General features: G+C 48.0%; 1 protein-coding gene across 13 annotated transcripts in view; it reads right to left on the minus strand.

Moving 5' to 3' along the window:
- Positions 1 to 18,550, minus strand: part of TJAP1 (tight junction associated protein 1) — a 42,119-nt gene that overhangs the window by 6,046 nt on the left and 17,523 nt on the right. For 5 of the 13 annotated variants that reach the window (XM_074818213.1, XM_074818219.1, XM_074818214.1 and 2 more), the window contains 9 exons: positions 17,855 to 18,027; positions 11,084 to 11,178; positions 9,415 to 9,468; positions 7,346 to 7,504; positions 4,318 to 4,346; positions 3,003 to 3,164; positions 2,305 to 2,371; positions 1,817 to 1,846; positions 473 to 580 (listed from right to left, as the gene is read on the minus strand). In XM_074818213.1, coding sequence (XP_074674314.1) covers positions 473 to 580; positions 1,817 to 1,846; positions 2,305 to 2,371; positions 3,003 to 3,164; positions 4,318 to 4,346; positions 7,346 to 7,471 — 522 coding nt within the window. In that variant the 5' untranslated portion in view covers positions 7,472 to 7,504; positions 9,415 to 9,468; positions 11,084 to 11,178; positions 17,855 to 18,027. Of the gene's footprint in view, positions 1 to 472; positions 581 to 1,816; positions 1,847 to 2,304; positions 2,372 to 3,002; positions 3,165 to 4,317; positions 4,347 to 7,345; positions 7,505 to 8,685; positions 8,966 to 9,414; positions 9,469 to 11,083; positions 11,179 to 12,662; positions 13,022 to 17,854; positions 18,028 to 18,550 lie in introns of all 13 variants that reach the window. The other 8 variants (XM_074818221.1, XM_074818220.1, XM_074818222.1 and 5 more) reach the window with 6 other exon arrangements.

Below are 18,550 nucleotides of genomic sequence, written 5' to 3' on the forward strand. Positions count from 1 at the left end.
CAACCCTCTCTCCCTCTGAGGATTTTAATAATCTTCAAAAGTCCCACCAGATTTGCTATCCCATCCCAGAGCTCTCAGCCATGCCTGAAGACACTGTCTGATGTCAGGCATCTTTCAGACAGACAGACTGGAGGAAGTTGAAAGCAGGTAATAGAAACAAACACTGGATCCAGAAACTTCATTAAATGGTGTAGAAAAGACATCAGCTCCCTCCCAGCTCTAAATGACCCCTTCACTGGTACAGTCTGGACTCAGCTCAAACCCTAAACTCAAAAGAGCAAATACATCAGACTTGAAGATCAGTTCTTCCTTGCTCAACCCCTCAGACCCTTTTGTTTGTCTGTCCCTATTGTTGCGTACAGCTCTCTCACTTTCATTCACACTGAAGTCATTCACATACTCCTTCACACTAATGACTTTGAACAAGGCGAAAAGCCCACACTCTCACAGCCATTTGCAGACTGACACTTACATTGAGTTCCTCCAGCTTATTGATGGTGGTTTTAGCATCAAGCAATTTATTAGTGAGCTCTACAATCTCCCAGTCCAGCGTCTTGCGGTCCATCTCTGCCTTTTTAATCTGGGATGCAAGAACACCAAGTGTAAATCTCCCCACAGAAGAACCTGGCTTCACCACCCACCTCAGCCCAAGCATAGCACAATGACATGTTCAGCTGGGATACAAAAACTTCCAGACCAGACAGACAAGGGGGACAGCCTGGCTCTTCACCAAGGGAAGGATTCCAAAGGCCAAATGGAGCCAGCCACTCCACTAGCTTCAGAGACACCAGATTTGAGTCTGAACCTCCTTAATGCAGTATCTCTTCTTGCAGCACAACCATGTTTCCCGCCTGCCCTGGTTCACACGGTGCCTGGTGGAAAGTTAGTGGTTTTGAGCAATCAATCCCATCCTGTCACTGGCAGCAAAGACCTCTGAGCTTGTGATACCCAGCCCTCTTCTCTGGGGCAACAGAATGAGAATGCTGCCCACAGAGATCCAGCAGTCAATGCTGAATGGACAAAAGGGCTTTTTTTGGCAGGGCGAGGGCACCATCTTGAAAGAGCTTAAGCCTTGCTCTAGTAAGAAAAAGGATCAGTGTAGCTTCACCTGGAGCTCAGTTAATGTCCTCCCTAAAGCAGGCAATCTTGCCTCTTTAGACTCCCTAACAGTACAGGTACAGGGCCAATAGAGACCCAGATGTAACAGTAGAGAGGGGCAACAGCTCAGAACAACCAAGCCATCCCCTTCTCAAGAAGTTATTCCAACAATGTCCAAAGGTGCTCAGTGGCTGTGACCACCCAGGCCCAGCTGTGTGTCAGGGGTACGGCACAGCGACACACAAGGGGGTAGGAGAGGACAGTGCTTCCCACATGTGCAGTCTCTTCAGGCACCAGTACAACGAGTATTAACCCAAGAAATTCAAGTCCTAGAACCAAAGAAATCTCATCCTGGGCTACATGGAGGCAATCAGCACCTCAGCTCTTTGACTTGCCTGCTCACAGCCCAGAAGGGGAAGGAAAGGGAGCAAATGAGGCTCCCAGTCATCCACATCTCATGCAGTGCCACAGCTTATGGGCACCACTTCCCGACACGCCATGCTCCAGCTGGCTCAAAGTCAAACGCTCTTAAGATGGAGCACTGCAAGCTAGGACCTGCTGCATCTGCGGGCAGCTGCTGGATACCAGGTGAGCCCTTGGCTGGACGAGGGCTGGGGCCCCTCCATCTGGGATGGTGTATGTGGGACTGACAATGAAACCAACAGGCTGAGACACGTAAAGAGGAAAAAGAAAAAACACACAAACGAAAAGACGCAACTGCAAAAATCCAGCTTTGGCTGAGAGAGGCCTGAGAGGTGAGCGCGCCCAGCGTGTGCCAGCAGCAGCATGGGGAGGAGAAAGAGAGAGAGAAGGGGAGGGAGAGAAAAGAAACAGCCATGAGTGTTATGAATGCACACAACAGACATACAGGCACATTGGCTCTGCTCTGAGTGCCCCCGTCCTCCCAGGATGACCACCCCAAGACTGGCTGACACATCCCTGGCATTTTGAGAAGCAACATGACGGAATACCATGCAATTATGTTGTGGGGAACCAAAGCTCACATGCATGACCAAGTAGGGGCTCAGTAAATCAAGAAACTAGTTCATGACACCAGCCGGAATGGGGAGTAGATGGTCATGGCCAGAATCTCACCCCTCACCCACTGCCACATCTGCTGGGTAAAGCCAGGGCCCCTTCCCCCCCTCTGCTCCTAACACAGGTCTCTTCCACCTCTTCTCTGTAGTGACTTAAGAGGGCACTTACCAGGGCATGCAGCTTCTCCTCCAGGTCTTGGTTGGTTCTCTGGGAAGCAGTGTAGCTGTTCTGCAACCTACAGAAACAAGATTGTATACATGGGAATGGATCTCAGGCACCTACTCAAGCCCCCTTCATAGCTGCCAAGCAAACCACCAACTCCAACTCCAGAAAGATTGGTACTAAGACAACCAGGCATATTAATTATGCCTCATCTCTGCCATGTAATGGCCTTCAGGCCTCAAGTTACTGGAGGCAAGATGAGGTTGGCTGGGTGAAAGGATCTTTCAGGGGAAGGTGTGAATGACTTTGGAGGACTCCTCTGAGCTATGTCATGTATATGCATGTGACCAGTGACTGGCATTGATTTTTAACTGAGGTACTTTCCTGAAGGAAAGTGGTGATGTATCTTCTTGCAGCCATCAGTGGCTCCTTTTGCACATGTGGGGTAACCATCCCATCCAAGCTGGATCCTGCCTTACATCCAACAGATGAAGAATTCCTGTTGTTGCCAGCCCCTCACTGTACCCTGGAGGAAGTAATGGCTGCAGAACCTTTAACTCTCCTACAGTCTAGGGGTGCATCCTTCTGAGGATGCAGCCTGCCTTTGATTTACACAACAGGGCACAGCCTGCCCACATCAGTTGAGGGAGTCTTTGGCAGGAGTGATATCTCTAACTCGAACCTTCTTGTTTTCTTTTTCGTACCTACGGAATTTGTCCTTGAATTTCTCCAGCTCCTCACGGTTCTGGCCCAGCTCCATTTCCAGGTAGTCTTGACCTGACTCCAGCTCCCTCTCCATCGCCTCCATTTTGTTAGTCACATACGTCAACCGTCGGCGCAGCTCCTCATTCTCATGCTGCAGTAGCCTGGGGCACACACGAACAAGGTACCACCAAGTCCACGAGGAGCACTTCACACCCCCACCCCACACACTGCTGCCCTACTCTAGGGCCCAAGATCCCACACAGGGGCCCCAGGAAGTCAGGAACTGAACTGGAAGAATACTCCAGCACACACAGTGAGAGGTACATCTCCATCAGGAGAGGGAGACTCAAACGCTCTTGGAGGACGGGCAAAGAAGCACATGCCAGCTGGTCAACCATGGCTCCCAGCTCCCTCTCGGGTTACAGTGCTTGTATAAAGCACATTAGCCAGATGAGCTGCACATCTCCAGTGTCCCTCACCGGTGAATGAAACCCACTCAATAATTTATCCCAGTCCAGGTTAGAAGAGTTGAAGGCAAAAAGAGTAAAATCATCTCCTCCCCTGTAACTGTTCAGAAGCTCTCACACCTTTAATACATGGTAGAAAGAGGACTCCATACAGCCTTAAGGCCAGAAGCAGAGGCGGTGGGGTGCATTTACAGATGTGATCACAGCTGCCAGTCAACCCCATTCCAACACAAACTACTCCATTCCGCCCCAGCCAGGACATGTCTGCTGGTCAGAAGGATTTCCTGTTGTTTTTCATTCCTTTGTGCTCAGCTGCTTGAAGAAACCCAGAAGCACAGCTTCTCTCTGGCAGTGCAAGCTTTCTCCTCAGTATGGCTTGGAGCTCAGTGCGGCTTGGAGCTCAGTGCTAGCAGCTGTGTGTGCCCCACACCACCACCAGCAAAGGGCTCAGCTCTCACCCTCAGTCAGTAGCAGGCCCCTGCATACTGCTTCTGGTGGCTTACACCAAAACAGTGGCAACAAGAAGAAAGGTTCAAAAAAGGCACTCCCCTCTCCACCTGTATAAAAGGCTTCATCTCCTACTTTCTTTCACACCCACCAACTCCCCTGCTGCACCTGCACTGAGGGTCTATGTTCCCTCTCCCTCCTGGGGGAGAGACATGCAAGGCAGAGGTTGGCAAGGCACAGACTAAAGCTCTGCCCACAGGGCCCCAGGAAGACTGAAGATCTGAGAGGAGCCCGCAGGGCCAGTCAGCTTCGCTGTGCAGGTGACACAGGCAGGATGTGAGGAATCAGCACCCACACAGTTGCAAGTATGACAGGCATAAAGGAGGAGCAGGACACTTACTTCATTCTTTCTGCATCCGTCAAGGGCTCCTGCACAGGGAAGAAAACAGCTGTGAGATTCTTTCAGAGGAGTTGGTATCTCACTCTGTCCTAAAGGGACATGTCTTGGTTGCTAGACTCTACATGTGACTCTTCCTTGCCTGCTCTGACAGGTCATGCTAGAGAAGCTTAGAGCTATTAGGATCTGTACACATCACTCAGCTGTCTGATACCAAGACAGACTGTGTGTTCTGGTTCAGGGTAGAAGAGCTAGACTAGAAACCACCACACAAGTTAGGTAACTTCACTCTCCCACGGTGCAATCTCAGCATCTCTTATAACATTCCCACTTTAGCTGGTGTTTCACCTTCCTCCACATCCACAGTTAGTGGGTAGCAGGAATCTCACAGGCCAGCATACACTGAGGATTAAATTGTCACCACAGCAATCACAACACCCTTAAAGTCCCACAAAAGAATGAGAGAGAATCATTTGGGAGCTGAAAAACGTGTCTACCATTTACACCACCCAGATGGCGCTGTGAAAAGGGTTTCTTTCTGCAGACCTGAAACCAGCCACTGTAACTATTCTGGGACAGCAGAAGAGACACCAAAGGTCAGAAAAGCCTATGAAAGAAATTAACGTTCTGGACAAGATCCCCAGAGATGGCTGGAGAACTGCAAACAAGAAGACACAGTGCAGTGACGTTCCTTTGCACTCTCTGTATGTTAACCCATGAGATGGCTGCTGCCTGCCAGCACAGCTGGGAGAAATTTAATTAGCACTAGAAGCAACTGTATTTTCTGCGAAAGCCCAAGGACTGTGCCCATTTGCACAAAGTCCAAGTTGCTCATGGATTATTTTTGGTGCCTGGTACCAACAGCACTGTGCAAACCCAAAGTGCTGCCACGCTTTAGATTGTCCATTAAGTGTCACAGCCAGCTTTGGATGGAGAGGCCACGCTACAGACAGCTGTGGATGAGGTTGTTGAGCTGCTAGCAATATTACAGAAGGCAAACCACCCCAGTCCTGGCCCTAAGATATCACGGGGCTGCTTCCTTCACCAATTCACATTTTAAAAGAATAATCCTTACCACCTGTGCACACCCTCCTGTCCCTAAAGGCAAAGCATCAATCCATTCTTTTCTTACCTCCTGACCCCACATAGCAATCAGTTAATTCATGCAGAATTATCTATGCCTCCCCTACCCCACAAATACACACACAGCAGATGCCAGTGGCCAGGAAAAGGGGATAATGTGATTACTATTGAAACAAGGCAATGGCCCCAAAAGCAGGCTGGAGAAAAGAGAAGGCTTACAAACACCTGAAACAGCCATCATACAAAGATCCAGTAACCCAAGATAGCCAGGAATATCCCAACCTCCTGACAACAGAGCTGCCTGCCTCCTGCCCCACAGCCTGGAGGGCCTCCAACCTGCAAACACCTGGGAAGTTTGCAGTGGGGAGAACAGCACCAGCTCCTGCCTTCCTAACTCCTGGGGCCAAAGGGAAGCTGGTTCCTCCCAGGAAGATATACCCAACTTGGAGCACAGCCATGAGTGGCACCCACAAGAGAGCAGCTTCTGGTGATTAAGCACCCACAGCCTGAGGTCTGGGGGCCTGCTCGCACTCTCCCCACTGCCATTACAGGCTAGATGAGATCCAGGTGGGGCCTTTGGCCTTTGTGAGACCCCTGACTGTGAGCCAGTGGCCCTGGCACCTACCTTGTTTAGTGCCAGGCTGAAGGAAGGGGAGGATCTAGATGGGGCAGGGCCCTCCTCCCGACTCCAGAGTGTTGGAGTGGAGAAGGATCCTTTCTCTGGGTAGTTCGGCTCCACTGCATGCTTCTGCCCAAGTTTAGCACACAGATGGTGTGGCTGTAATAGCTGTGAACAGGGACTGCTTTCATCCCTTCTGCCCTCTGCACTGCTTTTCCATGAAGACAGTGAGTGCTGCTGCCCAGAGGATGTCCCTGCCAGCCCCAGGTCTGCCAGCTGCTGCAGCTCATACTGACACAGATCTACAACCCTTCTCTCCAAGGAAAGGAGTTTTTCCTTACTGTTCTTCCTCCCAAGGACAGGTTTCTTTCTTAGTCTGGAAGCTCTCCCAGCCTCCTCAGCACACTTTCTCTGACGCAAAGACATTCCCAGCCCCTCACATTTCTTTGCTGCCTTTCTTCTGCTTGGGAAGGGGGATCTTTCAGTTGCACGCTTGGTTTTGACCCCTTGCAGGTGACCTTCCCCTTGGCGCTCTGGCATGGAGCTTCTGGGGAAAAGGAGAGAGTTCTGGTCTTGTTTTGCTCCCCTGGTCTCTCCCAGTGAGTGCAAGCGGATGGGACTCAGCACCCGCTGGGTAATCTCATCCAGGAATTTCGAGAACTGCAGTTTTTCCTCTGTGATCTCCTCCCTGCGCTTGACAGAGTCAGCGGCACTGCTACTGCTGTGCTCCGGTGAGCGCTTCTCCCTACGGCTGAGGCAGAGCTGAGGATCACTGTACTTCCGTGAGCCTCGACCACAGGAAAGCATCTCTACTGAGTGGGACTTGCGTAAGCTCTCAGGGCATGGGCCTGTCACGTTGGTCTGCTTCAGGATCCCTTTGAGAGGCAGATGTGTAGAGGAGACCCGAAACCTCCTTGGTGTCAGGACTTCAGGACGCTCTTTAAACATAAGCGAGTGTTCCAGGCTTCTGCTCTTGAAAGAGCAAGGGGGATGGTGTCTTTCATCTCCAGACACTGCAACTGTCTCCATGCTATGGCTCACATATTTGCTGAGGTCCCCACGACTGCGGTTTGGGCACCGCTTCCCACTTCGCTGACCCATCTTCCCACCAGGTGGAAGTGCTGGCGAGACAGTCTGGCTCTTGATATTCAACTCTGCTCTGCACCCTCTCACTTCCTTCTCACTGCTAGACTCCAGAGACCACGATGAGAAGTTCAGGTTGCAAACCTCAAACCACTCTGCCTGCTCGAGCTGGCCTGCCTCGGTGCAACTAAACCCTGTTTGCTGGTGCAATGGTGTTAAGACCTTTTTCACCCGGCAAGCCGTTACCTGACTCTGCTCGGCCAAGATCACTCCATCCTGGTTTTCACGAATGATGGGTACCTCATGGCGGATCTCACGATGCTGCGGGGGTGCCTTGCGGTAAGGCTTCTTCGATGGAGCTGTGCTTGACATCCTCCCACCTGCGTGGCTCCGAAAGCAGGTTACCTACCAACAGCAGAAAATGCATAGAAGAGAGAGTCACAGGCGCTCCATCCAACCCTAGAAGTGACCCAGCAGGAATCTGGCTTCCCTGGAGTCCCAGAGCAGGTCCCCATGCAGAGTGCTAATAGAGCAGGGAAAGGATGTGGCCATAAGCCCTGAGCAGCAGCTGCAGGAGAGGGAGCAAAGTAAGAGGTAGCTTTGTCCTTCTCCCAGCCAGTGAGAGCAGAGGGGTGGCACATCCTCTCCCCCCTCTACACACACTCAATCACGTAGTTTGTGTGTGTCCCGATTATATATAGCTAACGAGAATAGACCTCACAGCAGCATATTGATTAGGCTCTTTAGGAAAGGCCTTTTCCAATATGGAAACTGCAAGCCTTACAGGCAGCAGTGACAGCTGGAGCAGGAGTTATTGATCATGTGCTGTCACTGTCAGCAGGGACTATGTGGGAGGAGACTCTAGCCATTAAAGAGCCCAAACCCAGAAGTTTTTGGCTTACACTGGAACCCCAGTGGAGCTGACCACAGGAGGCTTGTCAGAAGGAGGTACCATACCATTACAATTACTCACTCTGTCAGAAAAGAGAAAGACCACCCCCAAGTCACAGGTGGCATCAAATTAGGGAGCAATGCCATTGACATCGGTACCTAAGGCCAGATTTTGCAACATGCAGCAGTACCACTAGTGGAGAGACCAGATCAGTCCCTTTACTCCAGCTGTGCTGGGCAGGATCCTTCCTGATGCAGGAGCGGTAGCAGCATAAGAGCAAAAAATGGGGTAGAAGGAAAGTAGCTATCTTGTTCATATGAAAGAATCTCCTTCCCTTCCACCACTTTGGGACTGCAGTGGAGAGCAGGAAGACTTCCCCCCGAGCAACCAGGATTTCAACCACTCCATTGTACACAAGTCAAGAAGTCTTGGAGCTGCCAAGCAGTCCCTGCAGAGCCCAATACCAGACTTCCCCTGATGCAACATATGCATTGTTCAAAGTCCCCCTATATTTGGGGTAAGCGTCCACTTCTCATTCCTCTTTCCCTTGCTGTATCCTAACACTGATCAAGTCTAGCATCCCTGCAATCTTCAGCACCCAACCTGCAGCACCTCAAAGTGCAGGACCTGCCTCAACTCAGATCACCCTCTCCCCTCCTCTAGAGGCAGTGTCATTTGACTCCCATTCACATACCTTCAAGGCAGTTAATGGATACCATGGGCCAGTGACCTAGCAGACTTCACTTGCTTTGTGTTTTGGTCAGTGGAGTTTTACATGTCAAGTGTTTAAATGGAGCCCCGGGAATTATCTCCAATTCTCATCCACTCTTGCCTAGCTGCATCTTCTTGACACTTAGACCAAGTCCCCTGGGAGGACTGGCAAGTGTGAGGTGTCTGCACCAAGTACAGAGTGGCTTCAAACCACAACAGGCTTTGCACTTCACAGGAACATCTGCAAACTGTCCTTCACTCTGCTAAAAACATAAGCTAACAAAAGTTAGTGCCTTTCCACAGACATGAACAACTTTCTAGGACTAACCTGTAAATCTCCACCACCAGAATGCTGGAAACTCCCCCTTGCTGCAGTCATTCCCTCAAGGTACCTTCTCCTAAAACGACTCAAGTAGGTGAAGAGATCTCTAATACTTAAGAAAAATAACATCCAGCATACTGAATGCACATTCCCCTGCATACCCAAGCAAAACAGATGGGTCTGACTTGCTGAGAAGGTATTTCCCTTTTTCAAAGAGGAATGCTGAAATCCTGACCAGAAGCAGGTTTTGTCAACATCGAACCATAAAACAGGTGATCTAGGGAACTCTTCTGTCAATTCCTGCCAGGCTAAGGACAGGAGATGCACACGGAGATATCCCAAGCTGAAATCACAGTCATTTCTCTAGCCCACAAGGACCTGAGCACTTACCAGCCAAGGCTCAAATTCGAAGCCTCATGAAGCAGAGACACTCACTCAAATGCCCTGAAGAAGAGAAACAAATAGCTTAGCATCCATCAAAACAGCCAGTTTGAAAACTCACCCCACAAATATGTAAGAAATAGAGAATGTTTATAACCAAGGACAATTGGATGCCCCAAACCACTTTAGATCTTCCAAAAGTAAATGAAATTAGCTTAGGATAGTTGGGCCACACAGCCCAGCAAGAGCTGGAAAGGCACCTGGCAAGGGCATGTCTAAGGCACTGAGACAACTGGGACCACACAAACTCAGAATTCATGAAGCAATAGCTTCAAGGAAACCTTGGTTCCAGGAAGGACTAAACAAACCTGTGAAATGGGACCCTCCCAGCCGATCTTCCCCGCTACTGCAGAGGGATGCTACCTGTGAAGCCTTTGGTACAGTAGTTTGGTAATGCTAACAATTACCTCACTCATCCTTTTAAGTCAGGGCTTCTCTTCTACAAATAAGCTGGCAATTATCAGACTCTTGTTTAAGCCAAAACATTACGTCCTTGTACCTACAGCTGTGATAACCGACACTTCCAGGAGTGAGGACGGCAAGCTACTCTCTGGCTTCCAGCAAGCAGCATGTCATGCTCTATGTTGCTGCTAACAGGCTCCTGTAAAATAGTGTCCAACCAACCAGGGATACAACACAAGTTCAGAAACAACTTTCCTCTCTGTTCAAAGCCCAGGGTACCCATCACTACAAGAAGAGCATTGGGTTGATCTGGGAGCCAGCTGTAAGAGCGTAGCTTTGTGGCCATCACTGCCACTGGTACGAGAGAAACTGCAGTGGAGCCTTCCCTTCCCTGATGGACTTCTGCTGCTGTGCTGCTTTTTCCCTGTCAACAGCACCAAGCCCTGGGAGATGGGACAGGAGCATGAGGTGTGGAGCAGTTGTACACACACATAGGGAGAGCCACATTGGAGGTGAATGGAACAGGCAGGCAACCAGGACCATGCAAAGTCAAGCTTTGCCAAAACAAACTGAAGAGGTGCCCTAGTGCTGGCCCTGCCCCAACAAGCTGTCTGGCCCCTTTCCTTACTACAATGCTATAGTCGCGTCTCAACTAGCACAGGAGAAAACAGCTTCACAACAGCATAACTACTCTGCAGGGCAAACCATAAAGTACGGGGGGGGGAGAAAGAGAGGGAGGGAGGGAGGGAGGGAGGGAGGGAGGGAGGGAGGGAGGGAGGGAGGGAGGGAGGGAGGGAGGGAGAATGTGCACCTTGAGGAAGGATCAGGCCAACACAGTTTGAATCTGCTTTTCCACCAACTCTCAGGAGGAGCTGGTTCAGCATCAAGGCAAAACCATGAGCCACACAGGCTGGCAGACACGCAGAGGCTTCCAGGAACAGCTGCACCCATGGGTCCACACATGTTTCCATTGCAGAGGTGCTCAGAACAAACATGCCAAAGGCCTCCCTGTCTCTCAGCACACAGTTCCTCAGGCTCAAACAGGACTGTCCTGCTTCCCACCCCAGAGCCAGCAACTATGTTACCTGCCATCTCATCCCCACCTACCTGGAAAAGATACCAGGATTTGAAACCTGCTCTCATGATCTGAGAATTTCCAGAGACACTTAAATACTCACAGTGCCTCCAGGCAACTTTCCCTCAAACAAGGACTTACAGATCCAAAGTGACGACGTGTCCAAACATTTCTGGCCGCTTGTCTCCGAATCAGCTTTCCCCTTTCAGCATCCAGCAGCATCTGGCCAACAGCTCCTGAAACATGAGAAAGGAAAGTTGGTGTCAGTCACCTATCAGCACAACACATGGAAACAGCCAGGCATGCGCAGAGCAACCCACAGCCAGGTGCCAGGGCAGGAGTCAGCAGCAAACTGCTGCACCATCAGGCCACTGTCTAATGCCAGGACCCTCCAGTGAAATAAGCTCCTTGTCTTCACTGTGTCCCAGAAAAGGAAGGCCTTTTAACCATCTCTCCACTGAGCAGGATGCCTGTGCAGACTAGTAACTGACCTCTGAAAGGCAGCTGTTTTTTCTAGATGGCTCCAGGGGTCACTGCTTCCCACCTGCATTCCTGCCCAACACCAGGAATCCAGCCTCTGTCACTCCGCTCCAACCCCTGCCACACCAACCTAATTTTGTTCTGCAGACTTCCCCGCACTGAACAGCGCAATTAAGCCCTCCTGGCCTACGATACTTGAGCATCCTTTACTACCACAGAGAGAGAATCCCAAGGTGGCAGATACTCTCTGCAGAATAGATGGACCTTGTGCTGCAAAGCAGAAATGGATATAGGTAATATCCAGAAATAGAAGGCGGCAGTAATTCTGCTCACTACGCTATTCACAAGCCTCTCTCTGAAGGAGCTTGCCGTCAAGTCCACATTCTGACTACCCTGGAGAAGCTCAACTTGAGCCTGGAGGCTAGCCAGGAGGTAGCTCTTCAGCTATTCAAATTAGCACTGTAATACAAGAGGAAACTTAACCTCCTGGTTCCTTTTATCTGCCCTTTCCATCTCTGATCAGTAACGTTCCTTAACATTTACAATCCTCTTCCTAGCAGGCTACAGTCTGCAGTAGCTTCAGTTCTACTGTTTTCTAGCTACTACCCACTGTAGTTCCAGTCTCATTTCTAAGCTCACTGAGAGTTACAGCTTCACTGGAATGGCTCATTGAGGGCTACAAGGCTTGGGCTCACACTGATAAGCATCAGCAATAGTCACATCTTCCAAGCAAACAGACAGGAACACACAAAGGGTCAGAAAACTGCAGTGGAAACCTAACAATTTGCTTTGCCAATGCAAAAAGCTGAGGATTTCTCCACTCCCTCACAAAGACAAAACAGACACAACTTCTTTCCTCTTCACAGTGAGGGAGCGCAGTGACAGTGCAGCTGCACAGGCAGTATACAAGCTTGACTCTAGCTGTTTCTACCAGCATCTCTCAGTGTAAAATCCACTTGCAGAGCAGCTATGTTCTCTGTGTGATCTGAGAAAGGCAAAATCTTTACCACACACCAGGAACAGATGTGATCTAGCACAGAATTGCTTAAGACTATTCTGTACAGGGCCCACAGAACTAACAGCCACTTGGCATGCATGCAAAACCATGACACTACCTATTAGCATCACTTTGCCGCCAGTAACAAGAAAGAGGTCCATAGCATACAGAAAAGGTCCAAAAAGGAACCCTTTGGACAAAAAGGGAAAGCACCGAAGAAAAAAAAGCAACATTTGTAGGCACCTACTGTCTTCCTGATACTTGGCAAGTCCCTTGAGGCCCGAGGTAGCTGATACCTAGGTTTGGTTCTAGGATGCACAGTTTCCGCCTGCCTGCTGTTGCAGCAGCTGAACATTCCCTGCAAAGAGGCAGAGGACTTGCAGGGTTTTCCTCATCATCACCTTCTCTTGTGTTGCCTTTTCTGACCTTATAAAACAGCCTGCTTACTGGCATTCAGGGTCAGCAGTCTCTCTTCCTCAGCTGAAATACGGTGATTATGTTGCAGAGAATGTTTCTTGTTTCAGGTGTTGTGTCATCTTTCCAGCCTTTTCTCTTATAAAAGCAGCATTTCTTTAACCTTGCTTTTCATTCAGAAGGACAAACTTGTATGACAAAGAAAATACATTCCATAAAGAATCACAGTCACATTTGTTTCTAATCATAGAATGGTTTGGGCTGGAAGGGACTGTCAAAGACCATCTAGTTCCAACCCCCCTGCCATGGGCAGGGACACCTTCTACTAGACCAGGTTGCTCAAAGCCCCATCCAACCTGGCCTTGAACACTTCCAGGGAGGGGGCAGCCACAACTGCTCTGGGCAACCTGTTCCAGTGCCTCACCACCCTCACAGTAAAGAATTTCTTCCTTATATCTCATCTAAATCTAACCTCTTCCAGTTTAAAACCATTACCCCTCATCTTGTCACTACACTCCTTGACAAACAGTCCCTCCTCACCTGCCCTGTAGCCCCCCCTTAGGTACTGGAAGGCCACTAGAAGGTCTCCCCAGAGCCTTCTCTTCTCTGGGCTGAACAACCCCAACTCTCTCAGCCTGTTCTCATAAGGGAGGTGCTCCAGCCGCCTGATCATCTTTGTGGCCTCCTCTGAACCTGCTCGAGCAGGTCCATGTCCTTCTTATGTTGGGGGTCCCAGACATGCACACAGGACTCCAGGTGGGGTCTCACAAGAGTGGAGTAGAGGGGGAGAATCACCTCCCCCAACCTGCTGCCCACACTTCTCTTGATGCAGCCCAGGATATGGTTGGCTTTCTGGGCTGCGAGTACACACTGCTAACTCATAGTCAGTTTTCCATCCACTAATACTCCCAAGTCCTTCTCCGCAGGGCTGCTCTCAAGCCACTCATCGCCCAGCCTGTATTTGTGCATGGGATTGCCCCGACACATGTGCAGGACCCTGTGCTTGGTCTTGTGGAATGCAACACTAGAGAAACATTCATTGGCTATTACAGAATCAGTGTACTCCAAAAAACTCCAAGTGTAATACCTACATGTAAAAAAAATGCTTCTACTGTTCTGTGCCACATATCTGATCACCACTGCTAACCCAGCATTTTTAGTCTGCGTGGGCCAGCCTATACTCTGAATGCATATCCAGTACAGGACATTGGCACATCCTGCTTTAGGAGGCAACAATGTCTCTTTGCTCACATCACAAGAAGCAAAAGCAAGAGAGACTTGTACTCTTGCCCTCCTATGCTTACAGATAGAAGCAACCTTAGTCTCCAAGTGTCTCAAGCCAGACTATGTGAGGAGCTGCTGCAGTAAGTCTGATCAACTAATCAGCAAGATGGATGATGCAGTAACTGCATCAAGAGGTCTTGTCTGGGACAGCCAAACAAGCTGTGTGAAGTTAAAAGCAACACCTGTAGACTTCTGGTGCCGAGCACGATGGAAAAGGACTGCAAGGTTATTAAAGGACACTTTAACATTTGATGAGAGAGATCTTTTAATTCAGAGAAGGCATATCAATTAAAAGTACGCTCAGATCCATTCTGCTGCTGCCTACTTTGAAGCCCATTTTAAAATAAAAGGATGACAACTCCTAGTGCAGAACCTTGCATCTCAGTTCTGCTTGTACATTAATGCTCACGATTCAGATCTGAGTAATAGCATTATAGTGACTCTTGGATTAAAATCGAGTTTCAGCAGGATTATTGCTCATTCCTGCTTTTCCATACCAATTAACCTTGACTGTTAGGCAGAAACCTCTGTTCCCTGCATGGGAACAATTCCAAGAGCTATCAAGAAAAAGGGATCAGGCTAGCTGTTGAACAACAGTCCATGTAACAAGCCCTACTTAACACCTAACATATTTCCAAGGAAAATGAAATCCCTGGACTCTACAGTCTTACATAGTTCTTGCTGAATGTAAATACCACCAGATGTATCATTTGTCTGCCATACCCATTGCACCCTGCAGAAGACTCTTAAAAGGAATCAGAACTGTACTTTTCTTACAGTCCCGCTCCCTCCTTCCACAATACAAAGATCCCAGTCCCCCTAATTCAGTTGCACTCCATAACCTTAAGTATGCATTTTATTACCTACTTTCTTTGCTGTGTTAAGAGTAGCTTAGCTTCCCTAACCCTTTCATAAAAGCCAGGGCAGATCAGCATTGCCCAAGAAACACTAACATCTCTAACATGTAACTGGAATAGAATGCAACAGCTGATTAACATCTGAACAGGAACAGGGCAGGAAGTAAAGGACCCGAATCCAATTCCCAGAAGGAATGTTAATGGAGAATAAAAATACCCAGGGGAGATTCTGACCAGGAAATGAACACTAGCTTTCTAATGCATATAAAAGCATAGAACCACCTTTAATGGCTACATCTGAAATAGCACAAGGACCAGCTCGGCAAAAGGTCATTTGCTAAGTTACCTTCAGCACTGACAGCTACACTGGGGGCTAATGACAGCTTCTCATCCAGAAACGCTGACACACCAGAAGCCTGTTTAGTTTGTTCAGTGATCCTGTTAGCTTGATCTCTTTAGTTTGTTCAGTGATCCTTTCAACTCTCACAAGGCAGTTTAGGCTACAAAATTCCAGAGCCTCTTCATCTTTGCACCTTGGGCTTCATGTCCACTCCACTGTCTTCTTACCTGTGTTCTTTTAAGATCTTACGTGGGAAAACTTTTGGAGCATGTTTCTCAGATACTTAGAGATGTATACCAGGCCATTAGAAAACAACTCATGGAGCTTAGGAGAACTCTCAAAAGTGCCTGAAATAACTGTCTGGGCCCTGCTAGAAAAAGCAAATCTCAATACTCTTAACAACATGTATCTGGCAAAAGCTGGTAGATCATGAGGGAAATTTGGGAGCCATGGCCTTAAACTTTCTCAGACACAATCTAGGGAATGGCTACAGCAAGCAAACATTTGAAAAGAAGTGAAGGAAGGAGTGGGTGACCATTTATGTAGAAAATCAACATGTAGGAATTCCCTTTCCAGACCTCTGTCAGCTCCTGTGCTGTGTAGGAGGGGAAGGGGAAAAAAAAAAAAAAATCATACACTACCTTCCTAGAGCATAAACTCAAAAGGCATTTAATTAGGACAAAGTAGGGACAGCTTAAATTCTTCAACCACTGAGAAGCAGACTCTCAGCCCCTATAAGTATTCCCTAAGTCTCACACAACCCCCAGCAATTAATATCAGCAGTCCTTGTTTCAGCCTTTGGTTTCAGAAGTTCTGGGAAAACTAGTGTCTTCAGCTCCTCAGTGCCAGGGACTGAATGTCACTTAGCCAACCCTCTAACAGAGGATATAGCAATGCTAGAGAATGCTCCATTACTGCAACCTATGTACTTGCCTCAATATGGTCTCCAGAACATCCTCTCTGTCTGTAAGTCGTAGTGATGCACAGATGGCTAACACACTATGTAGTATCTACACAACCGGACAATAGAACAGGGCACATTATTTGCATTATTTACAGAGGACAGATGGACAAGTTGTTGCAGTGACCCAGCCTACAGAGCACGTGCAATGCTGAGGAGGCGTTAAGTCCAGCCCTGATGCTTGCAGGGGCTGGCAAAAGCAAATTTTGAGAAATGAAGTGTCTGTTTACAGCAGGCAGCTTTATTCTGAAATGCTATCACTACAACCACGCTTGCGGAGTAATTCACATGCCAGTTTTGTTCCCATAGAACCCTCAGCTGCAAGCAGAAAACACAAGATGTATTGACTAGATTTATCCTTTTCAACAAGAAAGAGAACTGACAGCTGCAGTACTCAGTACTAGTACTGTAGTAATGTAGTACTCCTTTCTTGTACATAGTAACTCCTTCCTTGGCCATGAGCTTTGTATGTGTGTAACTCACCACACATACTTGAGGCGAGACAGTGACCAGGAAACAGCATCGAAATTGAGCAAAATTTCTTTCAAGGTCTGCCTAGGTGTAGAAAAGTCCAGCTCAAACCTGCTCAGCCATCTGAATCTTTTGAAACATTAAACATTTGCAAAAAGTTTTGAGATGTTGCTTTTGCTGCATACACAGCACGCTAACCAGCTCTGCGGGCACTTTTATTGGCAGGCTGAGGAGGAACCTTAAAATAACATTTCAGGGGTCTCACAGTTAACTGTTCTAGACAAGAAAAAGCCTAATTTATAAGGAAGAGCAATCTACTTTAATCAAACACTATGGCTAAGAACGACCAAGTTGTACAAAGGCTTACAATGATCAGTTCGCCCATCCTCCACCAACATGTACCACAACAGACTCTTTCATTCCATGATCACATGGCTGCAGCCAAACATGACATACCGTTCAGCAAGTAATAAAAAGGATCAGCTTTTTCCCCAAGGTCTTGTCTACATATACACTGCACTAAATTAAATTGACTTAGAAAATAATGTAAAACAGTATAACCCTCCTGGGTAAATGCTCTTAATTCAGTTTAAGAGCACTTTACATTGAATCAACTTAAGTTAAATAGATAGATACAGGACACAGACTAAATTAAGGATGCCTATACAAGAATGCTGCACTAATATAATCACAGCTGTTTCTAATCTGATTAAGTTAAATCAGTACAACTTCCCTGCAATGGCAAAATCCTTACCAATATTGAAATTAACCCTTTTTTTGACCTTTTCTACTTCCAAAGAAGATTTTGCTAGGTTTTGTGTTTGAGTTTTTGTCTTCCAAAACCCCCCAGAATGGCATGTCTCTCAGAATTAATATAAGCTAACCACACTACGCAAGGTATGTTAAGGTGTTAAAGGTATTGACATTTATGACTTGAAAGTTTTGCTACTCCTATGCCAACTAAACACCATAATAATGCTCAGACAAGCATGGCATAACATTTTCTCTACTCTCCCCAAGCAAGAGGGGAAGGGGGATCACAAATACTTGCACTGTACCCTGCTTTCCATACACCCACGCAGCTTTTGCTTGCTGATGTCCAACATACCTGGAGCAGTTCAGACACCAGGAAGGCAACGTTCCCCACTTGCTCATTCCTAGAGGTATGGCTCACCAACAGCTTATCTGAGGAGTGTGGAGTTAGGGCACGTTATCTAACTGCCCCCAGGCACGGTCTTACTACTGCCCCTCTTCCATCAAAATGTGAAGTTCTCTTGTTAACTGTGGGGTAAGCACATACACAAAATAAGTCTGAGGTCACAGATCTATCATGCTACAAATTCACACTCTAAAATCACCTCTCATCTCCTCAGTTTCCACAGCATTTCCCCTTGAAACATATCTGTCAAAATTAAATTCCAGCAATTCCAAAATTACTGGGGTTTTTTCCACTGTTCATTCAAAACTATCTGAACTGTTCCTCCTGAATATCAAGACTTAATTTATCTTCATTCTTTTGGTACTCTCATCTCTACCTGCTTCTTCAGTCAGGTCTCTTCGAGCTCACTCCAATCAGGTCTCTTCCTCACATCCACTCCAGCAACGCAACCATCCCCCTCTCCTCACTGCCACCTTCTACTGCCATGTCTGAGCTACTATATACAGAACTAACTTCCTCTTCAGTACAAGTTTTCCATGTTCAGCATGGAAAGATGATAGTAAGAATTCTCTCACAGCCCCTTGCACAGAACTAAATCCCTCATTGGCCTCCAGAAACTAAATTGTGCCAAAACGCTGAGCAACA

This window comes from Strix aluco, chromosome 3 (assembly GCF_031877795.1).
Source record: "Strix aluco isolate bStrAlu1 chromosome 3, bStrAlu1.hap1, whole genome shotgun sequence".
In the NCBI taxonomy this organism is placed as follows: Eukaryota; Metazoa; Chordata; class Aves; order Strigiformes; family Strigidae; genus Strix; species Strix aluco.